Raw genomic sequence first — 18,296 nt, 5'->3', positions numbered from 1 at the left:
TATAAGCTTTAAGGTTCTTCTTCATTAAGTATTCAGCGTAACGCGTGGGTTTAATTCTCTGATCTTCGATTTGTGCCACATTATAATTATTGTACTTTATTTTGCTCACAGCACTTATCTGTGGAGTGAGCTACATTCCTCAAACCCACATTGCCATCCAAAGGTTCATTCCTGTATTGGAACAAAGGAAAACAGTCAGATGAACCCGCATTTGCTGCACCGGCTGAAATCACCCCATTTGCGTTCAATAAAGGTTATTTTGCCACTAATTATGCAGTGAATCTGCACATTTACCACTGAAGTGTTAAGTGTGATCTATTCAACACTTTCATATTAGCAGCAAAGCTAAATTAAACCCATTCCGTAGAATGTTTAATGCCACTAATTAGCTCCTGGACTGTAATTTGTTTTCTGTTTTTCAGACAAAACGCTGTTCAGCAGCAGTTAGGTTTCTATCAGCTCCCGTTTTCCAAGATGTCATGGATGACAACTCAGTCCGGTCAGAACGGGATTGTCAGCAATCTCCAGCCCATAACATCAACAACAACCATCTGTGGAACAGGGCAGGCTATAGTCCCAATTTGCAACAAATTAATGGGCCAAATTAAACTTAAACATCAGGCAGTGTATTCCCTCTGCCTGAACAGTGGGTACAGTTGGCAGAATACTGCAGAAGCTCATTAATACGGATTGATACAATGATGGGATATGACAGGACAGCGTCAAAAGTCCACTCTTGGTCTGAGACATCAAACTGAGGTCCCGTTGCCTGTCCAGGTGGATGTTAAAAGATCCCATGGCACTATTTGAAAAGACAAAGGAGTTTTTTCCCAATGTCCTGGTCATCAATCTGTCCCAAACAAAATTGATCACTCACTCCGTGGCTGTTGTTGGGACATGGCTGTGCGCAATTGGCTGCCAAGTTCACCCATAAAATACAGTCACTAAACTTTACAGACTATCCTGTGAAGCGCTTTGAGACGTCTCGACAACATAAGGTGCGACACCAAATGCAAGGATTATTGTTATTGTGCCTTTCACAACAGATAAGACATCCGAAGGTCTTCACAGGATATACTGTAAAGTGCAGTGACTCTGTGTTTTGTGATTGAAGGATTATGATTGGAATTCTCTTCTGATACAATCCAAGCCCTTTTTTTAGGAAAAGAAAAAATCCTTTGACTGCAACTAATTCTATTATAGAGATTAGTACGATCACCAGTTTGTGGGCACTCAGACTCATAGGCAGCAAGTGAGAACAGCAGGTGTTAATGATCAAGATAAATCCAGGCACATGATAGGTTTAACTGAACAACATTGGCTTTTTAACACTTGGTGCAAATGTGTCTGAAACCATTGTGGGTAATATTAATAGGTACAGCACGATGTGGAAACACAACGGCCAGGGACACGGGGTTGGAGAGTTACATAGGAGGATATTCCCCCAAATGACACTTGTATCTTATTGCACCAGATAGTGACGAGACAGTGGCTGAGGATCAGTGTATAATCAACTCCCAGTAACTGCACCAACAGGGGAGTTGCTGAAGGGAGAGTGGCTTCCCTCAGGCTGGGAGGGAGGGAGGGAGGGAGGGAGGCAGTTCACGAAACCCATTTTTCTCATTTTAAATCAACATCCTGTAAGCAGGTCCCAAAATATAAACAACCCCATTATTGTGCAAGGAAATCGCAAGCTGATTGTGAACAATAGGTAACCTGGGAGTTTAGGAAAAAAACCTTCATCTGGAACTTATACAGTGATTTTAACAACATCTCAAATGGGATGCAACCTGAGTGCAGGTTTGTGGGAGGGGGAGTGGGGAGGGAGGGAAGTGTGTGTGGGGAGGGTGGGGGGAATTATTCAGAGTGAGAGCCAATGGAGGTAATCAATTCAAATAGCACAATTAGAAAATATTCTGCACCAGTCAAATTAAGCAAAACGATGTGTATTTAAAAGCCTTTCAAAATGTATTATATATTCAGTCAAATCCGAGCAAAACAAAATCCACATTTTCTCTCAAGCGGAATGGTTTAGAAATGTAGGTTTTCAGAAAGTGATTGTAGATCATGATAGTCAACAACAACACCACCACCAAAATTACATTTATAGAGCGTCTTTCACGTCGGGAGGACGTCCCAAAGTGCTGAGTCATTAAAATTCATAATAGAAAACCTTAGAATAAGATGACTCATTGTTCTCAACAGCGTTGTTAGATTAAGGAATTCTCTCTTCCAAAACCTACCCTTAAAAAGTTCTCTTTCAGAATAATAATGAAGATAATATGAGAACTATTTGGAAGTTACATAATTTCTGTGATTACACAATCCTCTTAGTGCACGATTAGTTTCCTTCAGCTCCTCTTTCAAACAATCAAGTCATATTGGAAGTGGCTGTAGTCCAGGTCTATCTCTGCTCCAGGCATTCTGATGGAGTGTGATCATGGCTCTGATCTGAATTTTAATCACTGTAAGTTTTCTTCACCGAAGCATCTTGTTTCATACTGCGTAATGGCTCCACAAGCTGATTGTGAACATGAAGCAAACCTGGGAGAGCCGGAGGAAGGGAAGAGAATAAGAATATATTCAGCTTGAATCAATAGTCCTTCGTCACAGGTCTATATGAGATGTTCAAAACTGCATTGCCATGTAGACATTTATACAGATCAACTCGGTAACGAAAACATTCACAAACACGATGAGACAGACATCTCCTGCAATAGTTACACATTCACTACCAATGTTGGTTTGGATGCTCTTTAAGCATGTGTCAGAAACCCACCATCCCTAAATAAATAAATAAATAAGTAAATAGACAGACAGATAAGTAAATGAATAAACTAATAAATAAATGAATAAATAAAGATCCCTGACACGCTTGTAAGTCCTTGCTCACTCTGACAAGGGTGCTACCTTTAAAATATTTGACTGTTTTTACACGGAGTTCCAATGTGGCGTCCTCATCACACACAAAGATGGTCCTTGGATGTTGCTGGAAAGCTGACACCGTCCACATGTGATTGACACCTTCCTCAATTGCCTTGTACAGAGCAAAGGCCTTATGAGCTCCTGTGATGAGAATCATCACCTTTAGAAACACAGGGAGGGAGAAAATCATTTTGTTTAAGATTAATAGCATTGACCATTTATGAAAAAATAGTAAATGTAAATAGGTCTGAAATGTTTAGTTTATTTTTTTGAACAAAGACAGTAATACAGGATATAGTTTTCTATGTGTGCAGTATTGCAATAATGCACTTTTTCCCTATAATAAGAATTCTTCGTTGATATTGTATCTTTCACGTCAAGAGGACATCTTAAAGTACTTCAAAGAATTGTTACTGTAAAGTGTAGTGTCTGTTTTGCAGGCAAATGCTGCATGCAGTTTGTGCACAGTGATGCCCAACAAACAGCCACAAAACAGCCACAAATAGCCAGGACAAACGACCAATTTTATCTGGGGAATTGTTGTCCAGGAGACTGGGAGAAATTCCATTCTCTTTTCAAATTGTGCCGTTGGGATTTTTAACTTTCACCTGAACAGGTAAACGGGAACTCGGTCGAGGTTCACGGCTCATGTTCAGAGTGACGAGTATTGATCTTTCTTTTCATGTTGACAGCTACACAAAGGTTATAGATGCTGTTTCCATTGTTTTTTCTTGGCAGATTTCATAATTGCTAACTAAACAGGTCATAGAGTCAACACTTTACCAGTAATTGGACAAACACCAGTAGATTCCCTGATGGAGCCAAATGTAGGGAAATTTACTTTGACCCACGATTGGAGAATGCTATGGTTCCTGTCGTTCATGTCAGGAGACATCAGTAACGAACAGACTCCCTTAAAGAGGCTTTCTGTATAAAATGGTACAAACAAAGAATGGCCATTCCTTTACCTCTGCGGCTTCCATGACAGTCCCTACACCAACAGTCAAAGCCATAGTCGGCACTTTGGACAGGTCACTGTCGAAGAACCTGGCGTTGGCCAATATCGTATCCACTGCCAAAGTCTTCACTCTGGTCCGTGACACCAGACTGGATCCTGGCTCATTGAACGCAATGTGACCATCTGGGCCGATCCCTGGTATTACCAAAAAACACATTAAAGCTCTTCAATATTGTGTTTGATGCAGCACCAAATCCCGTTGTCATTCGGCTCAAAGCATTTCACAGAATATACTGTAAAGTGGATTGACTGTTTTTTGTGGGCAAAATGTGACAGCCAATATTAAAGGACATAGAGGGGTTTAGGAGAGAACAAAAGGGATGAAGGTTTGTGCAGATTATAAATGACCAAAAGGATTGTTTCTGTGCTGTATCGCTCTATGTAACTCAATTTACAATTATTTTAGAGCAAATAGAGAAGAACAAACCACAGCTATGATCAGAAGTCAGTGACTTGCAATGTTGAGCCTATCCCTAACACTGGGCCATCTTCTAGAGTTTCAAATGTTACAACAAACAACAAATTACAGTTACAACACCTCCAAGGAACAGCTCGATTCCTCCTGCTGCTTTAATCTTCGCTTCGAATAAATCACATTCAGCCTTCAGATCAGGTGCGTTCCCATCCAGAATGTAGGCGTTTTCAGCCAATATATCAACGTGTTTAAAGAAATTGTTCCACATGAAGGAATGATAGCTCTCTGGATGGTCCCTCGGAAGGCCTGCAAAGGGATTCATTTTATCATCCAAAAGCCCAGTTGATTATAAATTTACCAAGTAAATGTGTGAGACTTACCCACATATTCATCCATGTTGAAGGTTTTCACATATTTGAAAGACAAATCTCCGTTCTTGTAATATTCAATCAGCTTCTTATAACATCCTAATGGAGTGCTTCCTGCAGCAAAACAAAGCACATCTCTGCTACAGAATGAATTTAACTCCTGGAAGATTCAACCAAACTTAAATAATAATCCTTGCATGTGATATAGCACCTCATTCAGTCGTAGAAACATCTCAAAGCGCTTCACAGATTATCTTGTAAAGTGAATCGACTGTATATTTTTTGGTCGAAACATGGCAATTACTGTGGACTGTGGAGTCCTGTAGCTCAGTGGTTAGAGCACTCGCTTTGCAAGTGAGAGACCTGAGTTCAATTCCAGGCAGAGGGCGAGGCCTTGGGCAAGTTTCCTTACTCCACACAGAGCCTGATAATAATCCTCCAAAACCAAAAACAATAATAAATTGGTCATTTTCAATCCACAACTGTTTGTGGGACATTGTTGTACGCAATTGGCTGCCGCGTTCGCCCACAAATATACAGTCAATTCACTTTACAGTGTGTTCTGTGAAGCGCTTTGGGACGTCCTCCCGACGTGAAAAGCGCTTCACCAAATGCAAGGATTATTATTATTATTATAATTACAGCAGTAAGTGTGTCCCACAAACAGTCGTGGATCGAGTAACCAAATTCTTATTATTGTTTTGAAGGGATTATTACCCCCAGAAAGTGATCGGCCAATCGACTAACAAGGGGGTTCCTACCGACTGCTGAGAAACACAGGCGTGTGTGTGTGTGTGTGTGTGTCTCTGTGTCTGTCTCTGTGTGTGTGTGTCTCTGTGTCTGTGTGTGTCTCTCTGTGCGTGTGTGTGTGGAGTAAGGAAACTTGCCCGAGGTCTTGTCCAGATTCTCTCGCTTACGAGTCGTGAGCTGTAACCCACACCTTTAAACAGACGTCACAAAGTCCGATCTCACACACGGGGTTTGATCACGTACCAGTCGGTAACCCGAGCGTGAAGTACTTTTCTGGACCTGGGCTGAACTCGATGATCCGGTTCCTGATGTATTTGGCCGCCCACTCACTGGTCATCGAGTAGTTATCCAAGATAATTAACTTCATTGTCGCTACTTTAACTGCAAGAAACTAAGTTAAACAGAGAAGAAAAGCTTTGATTTGCCATCAGATTCTTTTGATGCCAACTGTGGACAACCTTCCAGAACATCTGCAGCTCCAGCCTCCCCGAGACCATCACTCCAGCGTCACGGTCAACCTCCTCGCCCACCCTCACCCCCAACCCACTGTCCCTGTGCCCCCCCCCCACTCCGGCTCTACCCAACCCCCCGGCTCTGCCCCTCTCCCCGGCTCTGCCCCTCTCCCCGGCTCTGCCCCTCTCCCCGTCTCTGCCCCTCTCCCCGTCTCTGCCCCTCTCCCCGGCTCTGCCCCTCCCCCGCTCTGCCCCTCCCCCGTCTCTGCCCTCCCCGTCTCTGCCCTCCCCGTCTCTGCCCCTCCCCCGTCTCTGCCCCTCACCCCGTCTCTGCCCTCACCCCGTCTCTGCCCCTCACCCCGTCTCTGCCCCTCACCCCGTCTCTGCCCCTCACCCCGTCTCTGCCCCTCACCCCGTCTCTGCCCTCACCCCGTCTCTGCCCCTCACCCCGTCTCTGCCCCTCACCCCGTCTCTGCCCCTCACCCCGTCTCTGCCCCTCACCCCGTCTCTGCCCCTCACCCCGTCTCTGCCCCTCACCCCGTCTCTGCCCCTCACCCCGTCTCTGCCCTCACCCCGTCTCTGCCCCTCACCCCGTCTCTGCCCCTCCCCACACAGAATGAAATTGTTAACAACACTGGAAATTGTGCACCACTGACTGGAGCTCTCACACACACAGACACACACACACACACACACACACACACACACACAGACACACACACACACAGACACACACACACACACACACACAGACACACACACACACACAGACACACACACACACACACACACACACACACACACAGACACACACACACACACAGACACACACACAGACACACACACACACACACACACAGACACACATCATGTGGGGGTGAGGGGCTAAAGGGGAAGAGCAGCTCTCACTGACGCCGGTGTTGATCTGCGGACCCTCTGCCCTTCAGCTGTGACCGTGTGAGTGTGAGGGTCTGTGTCACTGTGTCTGTCAGTGTGAGTGTGAGGGTCTGTGTCACTGTGTCTGTCAGTGTGAGTGTGAGGGTCTGTGTCACTGTGTCTGTCAGTGTGAGTGTGAGGGTCTGTGTCACTGTGTCTGTCAGTGTGAGTGTGAGGGTCTGTGTCACTCTCTGTGTCTGTGTCGGAGCTGCGGGTGAATGGCTTCCGGTCAGGTGATAGCAAAGGGGCGGAGCCTCAGTCACTGCAGTTATATACACATCGCGGGAGGTCCTGAGGTCAGAGCCCGAGTACTGGGGTCGGGGGTCAGGGGGTCAGGGTGGTGGGGTCAGGGGGGGGTGGTGGGGGGGGTCAGGGGGGGATGGTGGGGGGGTCAGGGGGGGGGTGGGGGGGGTCGAGGTGAGCGGAGGGAGGGAGTGAGGAGACGGTAGAGAGTCGAGAGCGGAGCTGAAGGTCAAAGAGAAAGGTCTCAAGGCCCTGAAGGAGGAGAGGAGGAAGCGGCGAAGGCACTGGGGATGGAGTTCCAGAGCCTCGGGGCTGAGAGGCTGAAGGCCACCGATGGTCGGGCGGTTGGGGCGGGGGATGGGGGACCGACTGGAGCCGGAGGGTACGGGGGGTACGTGGGGGGACAGTAGGGGGATGGGGGGCCGACCGGAGCCGGAGGGACGGGGGGTACGTGGGGGGACAGTAGGGGGATGGGGGGCCGACCGGAGCCGGAGGGACGGGGGGTACGTGGGGGGACAGTAGGGGGATGGGGGGCCGACCGGAGCCGGAGGAACACAAACAGTGAGAGAACCCCCAAACCCCCACACACACCATCACAAAAAACCCACGAGGTCCAAAACGCTCGTTCTGCGCTGTAAGATTTTGTAAAGTAAATCTCAGCGACTGATTAACTCCTTATCCACATGTTATTTGCAACATAACATCGGTGGATATCAAAGTACTTTTCCAATAAACACTTTATTGGAAAGTCCTGTAGCTCAATGTGGAGTCCTGTAGCTCAGTGGTTAGAGCACTCACTTTGCAAGTGAGAGACCTGAGTTCAATTCCAGGCAGAGGGCGAAACCTTGGGCAAGTTTCCTTACTCCACACAGAGCCTAATAATAATCCTCCAAACCAAAAACAATAATAAATTGGTCATTTTCAACCCACGACTGTTTGTGGGACATTGCTGTGCGCAATTGGCTGCCGCGTTCGCCCACAAATATACAGTCAATTCACTTTACAGTTTGTTCTGTGAAGCACTTTGGGACGTCCTCCCGACGTGAAAAGTGCTATATCAAATGCAAGGATTATTATTATTATTTATTTACCACAATGTCTGCGCTCCTTTACATTATTGTCTGGGTCTGTGGCAGCGTCAGATTGATGTGATCAGGAGCCCCCGGCTCCTGAAATTTACCGCACACACCATTTGCACATGAAATGATTGAAATCTATACAAAAAGTGTCAAGGACTTAAAGAGAACGACCACTGCAAAGCAATGTTGTTGACTGAAAAATGATGGTTCAATTTCCAAGATTGCTCAGGAGATTGAATCCACAGATGTCATCAAATCAATCCAGTTTTCTTTTAAAAAGAGTCACTATTTTCCTCATCGCCACTGAAAGCATTTCTCCAACGGGTAAGACTTTAAATATATCATCTTATTCATTATGACTGCAGGAAGCAACTGTGGTGCAGACTCAAGCAGACAGTGGTGGGAACACGACAACAACAACAACAAAATTACATTTGTATAGCGCCTTTCACGTCAGGAGGAAGTCCCAGTGTGCTGGACAGACAGAGTTAGGGACCCGAGCTGTGGATCGGGGTGGGGGAGGGTGGAGGGCAGGGGGGGGGAAGCAGGGAGTTCGAAAGCACGGTCGAAGAGGAGGATCTTGAGGTGGGTCTTGAAGGTGGCGAGTGAGGGGGCGAGGTGGAGGGACTGTGGGATGGAGTTCCAGACGGTGGGGGCAGAGTGGATGAAGGCCGACCGCCGATAGTGGGGCGAGCGAGGTGGGGGACGTGAAGCAGCCCGGAGCCCGCTGAGTGATGGGGTCACGGAGCCTGGTGGGGGAGAGGACACGGGCTGCAGAATTCTGGATGATCTGCAGCGTGTGGAGGGAGGAGTTGGGGGCCGACAAGCAGGGAGTATGCATAGTGGAGCCTCGATGTACAGACACACGCAGACAGTGGTGGTGGAGATACAAGCAGTCAGTGGCGTTTAATACTTAAAGTAACTGTTGATTTTACTCTGTTGGCTTATTTGCCTTTCTAGCGCTAGGATTTTGAATCCAGTTAGTTTTAAGCAGACAAGTATACCAAACATATATAACAGAAAAACAAGCAGATAATAAAGCATTAAATATAAGCTATTAAACCACTCTCCTCTCTTCAGCTCTCACCCTGTACCGGCTCATCAGATGGTAAAATCATTTTCCACATAAATGTGCTGTAACTTCTGCAAGTTCAAAATTCTAGCAAATAAAAAGTAATTTGTGTCAAAACTACACAATTTAGGATTTGTTTTGTGGAAACCACAAACAAGACCTGTCTAACTGCATAATCCACACTGAAGAATGCACCTTCGTTTCTGAAGAATATCCTTATCTATTGCAACATCAGCAGATGTTATGTACTCGAGGAGTAGAAACCAAAGTTAAGACTTAACCTCAGCTACAAAGCAATTAAACACATTCGCTCCCTTAACACAAGCCTTTCCCCCATTCTCCCCTTCGCTCGTCTGTTTGGCATGGTGAACTGTTCTCATGTCTTTGCTTAGAAGGAACTCAAATTCTATAGGGTAAAATGACAAAGTCTATAGTCGATAGGGCTGAACTTGGTGTAAATTAGAAAATGTCATTAGATTATATTCTGCTTGAAGTGAGAAAACCTTGTTTGTCTTTGTTACCTGGTGTCCCGGGTTCCAGATGGCACTGCTGACAGAGCAGTGTACATGGCGAGCTGAGAGTTTAACAGACGCCTTGATCTACAGTTCCCTGCCCTGCCTGCGCCTTGGTTTGCTTGGGTTAGTTTGTTCCACATCACTTTCCAAAACACCCGTTTCCCTCAAACTAAACAAGCCCTTGCCACCTCTTCCCAGGTCACAAGGTATCAAAGCGGCTGAGCAATGGAGAAGGACGTCAGGTGTGAAAGAAAAGTAATAATTCCTCCCAACAATGCAGACTATAATTTTATTATGATCTTCATATTTATTATGACTAGGAATACCTTGAACACACAAATACTTCCCCTTGAATTTCTTCCCCTTTCAAGTCGCCTGGTCAGCCAGGGAAGTGAATTGCATTAACACCGTGTGTTTACTTACCCTCGGATACTCAAATCTCTCAAAGAGGAAAAATAGAGATTCTCTCAAAAGAGGAAAAAGATACAATTACATATATTTGCAAAAGCAATAAAACGTGGCTTCAGTAGGCTAGATGATTCAGAATCATATTTCATATCATACCTTTTGGGATTAGTTTAACAAAAGAGAAAATCTCACTATTGTCATTCCGCTTTTTAAAGTTAGTCAGGTACAAAGAATTATCATTAAGCTGAACATCCTTTTATTTAGCTGCGCAAATGTTGAGTACTGTATTTTGGTAAATAGCAACAGCTGGCTGCATCGGGAGGAGATGGATTTGTGGTTGTAATTCTGAGCAAAATGGTGTGGAGCAGGATTCATATTCACAACTGAATGAAAACATAGTTTTTAGATCTCAGGGGTTCATGTCATCTTCCAAACACCTTCATTCAGATGCCAGGTCCAGTGAGGCCTGAGAACACATCCCTGTGTGTGAAACTAAGATTGAGGAAAAGGGGAGTTTATCAGAAGAAAAGGACCTTCAATTAATCATTCTTTGTAACTGATTATTTTTGAAGACTAGACACAATGTTAAGACTTCGGATTTCACTCAATTACCAACAGTGCTTTCCTTCAAAGGCTGTTTCAAGTTAAATGCAATGCAATCTTCTTCTCAAACTTGTATGCCTCACTTACTCAAGTTTTTGTATTATTACAAATGTGTGTGTGTATAAACATCGGAATTAAGTATATACACGCACACATATATATGTTATGAAACTTAAAAACATAATAATGTCGTACATTCTGAGCCACAGGCTGTCATACTAAGTCATAAAATGAACTACAATCACCGAGGGATGTCTGGGAAAGTGTTGGATACATCAAAGATAATAGCAGCTCATCAATTCAAATGATTATTAGCAAATAAACAGAACATAATGTTGAATCATGAAAACTTAATCAATCTCATCATCTTCGTCGCTCAGGAAATCATCCTCTTCTTCAAACTCAATACGTTGGAAAAGCCTTTAAGATAATCAGAAAAGAATATCAACAGCCAAATACTTCATGTGATTCAAGCCTCAACACACTCACTATCGTGTAGTGAATTCAGAATAATGACCGTGTGTCCCACAACTATTCCGATCAAATCTTTTGGAGTGCTGGGTAGAGGAGTGAGTTAGTTATTTCCTTCACACCATTCTTTCATCATTATAATTGTAAACATTTAAAATTATTACATTTATAATAATTATAATTTGACCAGTAACAAACCTAAAATCAGCAAATTATCAGATTAGCACAAATAGTTTACAGGCAATTTAAATCCAATTATGAAGTAAAGCTATTTCTAAAGAAACTTACTCATTGAAGCAGGGCGATAAAGGATCGCTGTAGTGGCCATATGGATTGGCTCTCGACAGTGAAGTTAGGCAGAGCCAGCAGAAGTATCCCTTACAACCAGTGCACATCATCTTATTGCATCCATTCTCCTTCTGCAACAGAACATGAAAAAACCGTCATTAGACAGGAACTGAATGGTTCAGTATTATATTATTATTATTATTCAAGCACCAATTAATAAATTCTGCCTTGGCACAGGATTCTCACATGGCATCACATGGTATGCCCTCAACCTCAGGAAGAAGTGTAGGGGAGAAAGGGTCAGGAGACAGGAGCTCCAATATATATCACCACCGCGCAGCTCCAATAATATTGTAACATTTGGAGGTGTAGAGTAGAGCTGCCACAGTGATCAGTGATATGACATTCATTAGATCAGCCACTGTATCTTCTCATTTCAGATGCTGTAACAAGGGATTAAGCATTTTCACACATTAAGGGACGTTAAACAATGAGAAGGTTACGCAGAACTAACACCAGATCCCTTAAATACTTATGCTCTGCAGATTCAGAAGCTTTAGCTTTGCTTACCAATAATAATAAGAAATAGAATAATCGTTGCGCTTGTTTTTGCACATTTCCTGTCGGGAGGATGTTGCAACCCGTGTTTCAGAGTTTTACTGTGAAAGGGAGAATGGAGTGACTGTGTATTTCTAGGCGAATGCAGCAGCCCAGAGGCACACAACAATGCTCCACAGACAGCCATGAAACGAATGACCAATTTTATTTTGGGGGACTGTTGGCCAGGACATTGGGAGAAACTCCTTGTCAGCCCTTATAAATAAATAATAATAATCCATGCATTTGATATAGAGCTTTTCACGTTTTCGAGACGTCTCAAAGCGCTTCACAGAATATTCAAGTGAATTAACTGTATATTTGTGGGTGAAACGCGGCAGCCAATTGAGCACAGCAGCGTCCCAGACTGTCATGGATTGAAGTGACCCAATTTATTATTTATTTTATATCTTTTTCTTGAGGGATTATTATCAGGCATGTGGCGTAAGGAAACTTGCACAAGGTTTCGCCCTGCAGGGAATCGAACCCAGGCCTCTAGCTTGCAAGGTGAGTGCTCTAACCACTGAGCTACAGGACTCCTTGGTGTGCACATAAGGGCTAATCCTGCACAAGTCCACAACAACAACAATTTGCATTTATATAGTGCCCTTCATGCAAGGCAGCATCTCAGAGCGCTTAAGTCTACTCCGAATGTAGGCTGAACAAGGAGACATTGATTTTCTGAACAGGCAGAATCTACACTTTGTCAAGGCTTTCAGTAACACAGATAGACAGACAGCTTCGTTCATTAGTTTGATCAGCAGCTGAATCAGACTAAATTGCCTTGTGATACCACTTCGATCTTAAACAACACACATACATTTGCCTGATTGACAGGTAAGAAGAATCCAGAGTCAATGAGAGACAGGGTGAGGAGGCACATCCCTCAGACTCTATCACATCAGCAGAGGTAGTTTAGCCTTAAACATTTAAGAGAAACTCTTCACTGACCTGAATGGCTGTGCAGCATCGCGGGCAGGGCTTTGAGTTCTTCTCCAGCCACTCTTGACTGTGCAATTCCTCCATTGCTTTCTCAATCACTCGGCGTCCATACCGCTGTTCCAAAAGCTTTCTGCCGGCTTCGTCTACTTGTAAATACTCATCTTGCAGCTCAGCAAGCTTTTCTGAAAAGAAAAACCATTTGGTTTTCGCTTCAAGTATAACGTCAGAAATCCTTTTATCATTTCTTCGGCTCTTCTCCCTTTTCAAGCAGAATCAGTGAAAACTAAATCTCCCCTTTGACATTTCCACTCATACTCCTCTGCTATTCCTTCCAATCTTGCTGATGTACTTAATTTCTCCCTCAATCTTTAATTCCTAGCCATTCTTTCTGTTTCCTTCTGTAGCTGATCCCTTTCGGTCCATTACCACCTCACTAACCCCATTCTTTGTCCCCTAATTCTGTTTCCAAAACAGTGTTTTATTTCTTTTCAACAAGTTTCCCCAAATGAATTGTTTTCAACAAAAAAGTACAACATAAATAAGGGATTTTGGTTACAAATAAAAGTCAGATCTCATTTTATAAAATAAATCTGTAGATTAAATATACTAAAAATGGACCAACGGCTTTACGTTTGACACCTTGGTTAGGGCTGCTCTCCAGGGAATGACAATGTTTTCAGAAAGAATGTGATCAGTTTAAGTGGTTATGCAGAGCTTGGGCAGGCTGGCATTGCCAAGTCCAGTACATTTCAACAACAGCTGACATTTATATAGCGCCCCAATACAGGGCAGAGTGCCAGAGCGCTCGACAGTGGCAGAGCACGACGCCGAGTCTGGGGGAGGTCGAAGAGAAAGGTCTTCAGGTACGACCTGAGATGGGGAAGGTGGTGGGATAGAGGAAGAGTGTTCCAGAGTTTCAGGGCGTAGTGGCGGAAAGTGCGGCCACCGATGGTGGAATGGAGGGAACAAGGGAGAAGCAGGAAAGCATCGCCCACAACCTAGTAAACAAGGAAAACATGCACTTCATTCCTACAGCAACAACAATGCATCAGGACCTTTTGGTTTAAAATACGCTGGAGAATTCAAGCAAGTTCTTACCTGCTTTTAACTTGCATGGGGAAACCGCATGGTAAGTCATTTTACATCGTGCACAAAAAGCATAACGGCATCCCGGGCAAACTCCCATGGTGCTGCCAAGCTCAAGCATCACTGGTGATTGGCAACTGGTTCGAGGGCAATACATCACGTCTGCCATGAGATCCAATGATGACTGAAGCAGAAGACGGTCGTACCGGGCAAACAGCTCATCCTTAACAAGCTCCTTGACCTGCGGGGATGGAAGTCAAGTCAAGCTGTAAATGTGGACTCGGAAATCTCTGGAGTACGAATAAAATCTTCAGTAATGTTTGTGTAATTTCTTAACAGAGGGATAAGAGGGATAGAATATATATTCTTGCCGCTAATCTACACAGTGTCTTGCTTACAAAATTCCCGCTTCCAAATAAGGGGAGTCAATTTTATGTATTAATCACCAACACAGGATTCGGAAGAGGATAATCAGTAATTGGTATTCAGGAATCACTCTGCTTATGATAGAATTGCTAATAATGCAAAAATCAGCAAATTCATTTCTATCAGAACATTAGCTTTTGCAAATGGCTGTGGAAGACCAGAGCACAGTGTAGCGCACGGCAGCCAGACCCTGGTCTCTCCACCAAACCTGAGAGAAGGGAAAAGCAATGGGGTTTGAAGTGTAACCAATAGTAAAAAGAAAAATATTAAATGGAAGTGATCTGTTCCTTTATAAAGTATATATTGCTTCATTTTTAAATATCTGTTTGAAAATATTCAGTGAATAATTTAATATTTTTCCCAAACTGAAATAAGCATCAAGGAGCGTTATTCAAACATATTCATCGGGACTCAATTCCTATTGGTATCTTCAAAAGTTTCTGCAAGACTGGCCCATATAAACAATAGATACACAAGGATTTAGCAAATTTATATTAGTTCAGCTAAGGTTCGTGAGAAGCCTCAGTGATATACGGCACCTATTAAAAAAAGATAGAATTCTAAAACTTGATTGTAGGCCTGTAAACACTATAGGTATTTTTTTTAAGACTCATAAGGGCTGTAAACTACAAAATGGGTTTCTTTATTTGATGTACATTTTATTCAAATAGAATGAATAAGACTGTACCACACATGAAAAGCGCTATTATAAATGCAAGTTGTTGTATTTTTGGTTAATTTTGGTCTCAGAATGTGAGAGGCTCCGATGCTAATCCTGGAAAATGTCAGTGAAGAATTCAATTCCAAAAAGAAGCTGTGGAACATTAATGGGACACTCAGCATGTACAATAAACACATGAATCCAAAGCCCTTACCTGAGCAGGTATGGCAACAGAGGCACATTTTGGCTCCGGACAATTGAGGCACTGAACATTGCCGTCCCTGATCTGAATCTCAAAATATTCTTTCAAACAAGCCTTGCAGTGTACGTGCTTGCACTCCTTAAAGTACATGCTGTCAATTCCCAGCTTTTCGCAGAAACAGATGTTACACATGAACATCTTTCTGTTAAAAGTTTTCTGTTGTTGGTTTTGATCAAAGTCCAAGATTTCACGTAAAACGCCAGCCCACGACTCCACATCCTGGACAGCCCTCTGGTCCAGGGGAAATTCTTTTAAATCCTGTATTTCATCCTGTTCTTTCTTCTTGTTAATGGACAAAATAGAGTCCACTCTGCCTTTATTATTAATTTGGATTTCCAACGGGGATTTGATAAACAGGAAAGGCAGCGTCTCTTCTTTTAAGAACTGCATCCAGGAAAATAGCACCACATTTCTATGGTTTTCTTCCCACAGATTGTCCAAACGGCTACAAAGAATAGAGAGCTGTTGGGAATGACAGGAATGCGGGTAAGCAAACAAATTAGGATGAAAAGTAGGAAAACAGGAAAAAAGATGTACAGTCAGCAACATAAAGAAAGGAGGCATCTTGGTGATTTCTAAGAGGATAGTAGGAGCAACCTAAAGAAGGATGGGTACTCCCTTGATTGGATTGTTGTGATACTCTCACAGATTTTATTTTAAGATACAGTGCGAATTTTAATAATGTTTGATATTTTAAGGCAGGACTTTAAGACACACTTAAGGGGGGAGGGGGGGAGAGATGGAGGAGTAAAAAGAGGGAGTTCATGAAGTTCTACTTTTACTTTTCTACACAGATTTTAAAGTAGAATTAATTTACATTTAAAATCATCATAGTGGGTGGACCTTTAAACTTCTACTCCTCAAAGCAGAGGATTGCAGATGAGCTTTTGTTAAGAACAATAGGTGACTGCCAGTGACGATGCAATAAATAGGAATTAGAAGCAGGAGTAGGCCATTCAGCCCCTCGAGCCTGCCCCGCCATTCAATAAGATCATGGTTGAACTTCTAACCTAACTCCAGCTGCCCACCTTATCTCTTATCCCTCTATCCTTTAGAACTCTATCAATCTCAGTCTTCAATATGTTCAAGGACTGAGCATCTACAACCTTCTGGGGTAGAGAATTCCACAAATTCACTACTCTTGAGTGAAGAAGTGTTTCCTCAACTCTGTTCAAAAGGGAAAATATCTCTGGAAATAGATTTTTAAAGTCAGCAGAGCAGATATTGATATTACGTGGCTGGCTTTGATGTTACTGTCAGACTAGTATGAGGTTTTTAAACTTGAAAAATGTAGCCCCCAAAGAATTCAGTTGAATGCGCTTTCTAATCTTGTTATAATGTCAAGGTGATGTACCAATAAAATTATGCTTTTTACATAGATGTTAAAATGTATTTTTCAGCGTTCCCTGGGATTGCCTTAAGGGGATTACGTTCCTCTAAAACTATTGATCGTTTCAAAGAAAACTCCAGCAAATTAGAAGGAAGTGCTTCATTGCAAACCTGAGATTGAGAAAGCCACTTGCAGCTCAGGGTATATTGAGGAGCTGACGTTGATGGATAGTCTGGAAGAAGTTCAAAGTTCAGCACAAGAGGTGGCAGAAAAGAGATGGAGTATTCAAGAGGTTCATTCTTTTCATCACCTGAATCAAGAAAATAATTAGTCATTTTGGCAATATTTTTACTTGCTAATCCTTTATGTACTTCAAACCTTGAAATTACAGAATTCAGGGTAAGAAAGGGCCATTTGAATGTGCAATCTTCAGGTCTGTACACCTATTACCCACCAGGCCATTGAGATGCTGATTTTTATTTTTTTTCCACATTCTATACTTTATTTCTATGGTGATAGTTTAATGCAAACTATTGAGGCATTATATATAATAATAGACAGTAGCTGGCAAAACAGACATCATTTTTAAATTTAAAACACAGGCTCAGACCTACCGCTGACCAGTATTTTGAAGGCTGCCGGCAAGTCTACGCAAATGCTTATTTCTCCCCCCTGAGCAGATTCAGCACGTTTAAACCCATCTTCATCATAAATACTAGCAACAGCCAGCAGCTCGTCCTCTTGTTCTTCTTTATCTTTGGAGGACATTTAGATTCCTGGAAATAACACACATTTTACAATAAGTCGAGGTAAATTCTACCCTGGGCTGCAAGTGGCTTTATCGAGTTCAGGTTTGCAACCCATTCTTTTTGGGTATTAATGCTATGGAATTTTCATCGAATGTGCCCCAAATTAAAATCCCAGGAAGCATCACATATTATAACATCAAACACCCCCCCACCCCCCAGCGCGACCCGACCCCCCACAGTGAAAGCCGAGGGTCAATCAGTGGAATGACATCACAAAGGTCAGATCTGGTGGCCATCAGGAAAAACATATTCACATTGACTTATAGCTCAGTGGTTAGAGCGCTCACCTCACAAGCGAGAGGACTCGGGTTTGCTTCCCGGGCAGCCAAAACCTTAGGCAAGTTTCCTTACTCCACACGCCTCTGTTTATCCAGCAGTAAGTAGGTTGTTAGACCATTGAACAATCGCTTTTTCGAGGGTAATGATTCCTTAAAAAAATTAGAAAATAATAATATTAATAATTTGGTCACTCAATCAACAACTATTTGTGGAACGCTGCTATTTGCAAATGGCTGCTGCGTTTCGCCCACAAAATATACAGTCAATTCACTTTACAGTATATTCTGTGAAGTGCTTTGAGACATCTCAACAATGTGATAAGGTGCTATATCAAATGCAAGGATTATTGTTATTATCATAT

General features: G+C 43.1%; 2 protein-coding genes across 3 annotated transcripts; both read right to left on the bottom strand.

Annotated features, from left to right (window-relative positions):
- Positions 1–1,930: 1,930 nt before the first annotated feature.
- On the bottom strand, positions 1,931–7,108 carry gnpda1 (glucosamine-6-phosphate deaminase 1). Of its 2 annotated transcripts, none has more exons than XM_007909767.2 (7): positions 6,838–6,978; positions 5,720–5,867; positions 4,739–4,840; positions 4,482–4,664; positions 3,894–4,078; positions 2,911–3,085; positions 1,931–2,544 (listed from the first exon to the last, which is right to left on the bottom strand). In XM_007909767.2, the coding sequence occupies exons 2-7, from the start codon at positions 5,841–5,843 to the stop codon at positions 2,459–2,461; spliced, it is 855 nt and encodes a 284-aa protein (XP_007907958.1). In that variant the 5' UTR covers positions 5,844–5,867; positions 6,838–6,978; the 3' UTR covers positions 1,931–2,458.
- Positions 7,109–10,055: 2,947 nt separating this feature from the next.
- Positions 10,056–17,975, bottom strand: rnf14 (ring finger protein 14). Its single transcript, XM_007909765.2, has 8 exons — positions 17,944–17,975; positions 17,462–17,623; positions 17,018–17,157; positions 15,470–15,979; positions 14,181–14,409; positions 13,092–13,264; positions 11,544–11,674; positions 10,056–11,204 (listed from the first exon to the last, which is right to left on the bottom strand). The coding sequence occupies exons 2-8, from the start codon at positions 17,613–17,615 to the stop codon at positions 11,135–11,137; spliced, it is 1,407 nt and encodes a 468-aa protein (XP_007907956.1). The 5' UTR covers positions 17,616–17,623; positions 17,944–17,975; the 3' UTR covers positions 10,056–11,134.
- Between the last annotated feature and the right edge of the window lie 321 nt (positions 17,976–18,296).

Source organism: Callorhinchus milii, unplaced genomic scaffold, assembly GCF_018977255.1.
Source record: "Callorhinchus milii isolate IMCB2004 unplaced genomic scaffold, IMCB_Cmil_1.0 Scaffold13, whole genome shotgun sequence".
NCBI lineage: Eukaryota > Metazoa > Chordata > Chondrichthyes > Chimaeriformes > Callorhinchidae > Callorhinchus > Callorhinchus milii.
The sequence above is the reverse complement of the archived record's forward strand: the minus strand, read 5'-3'. Positions and strand labels throughout refer to the sequence as shown.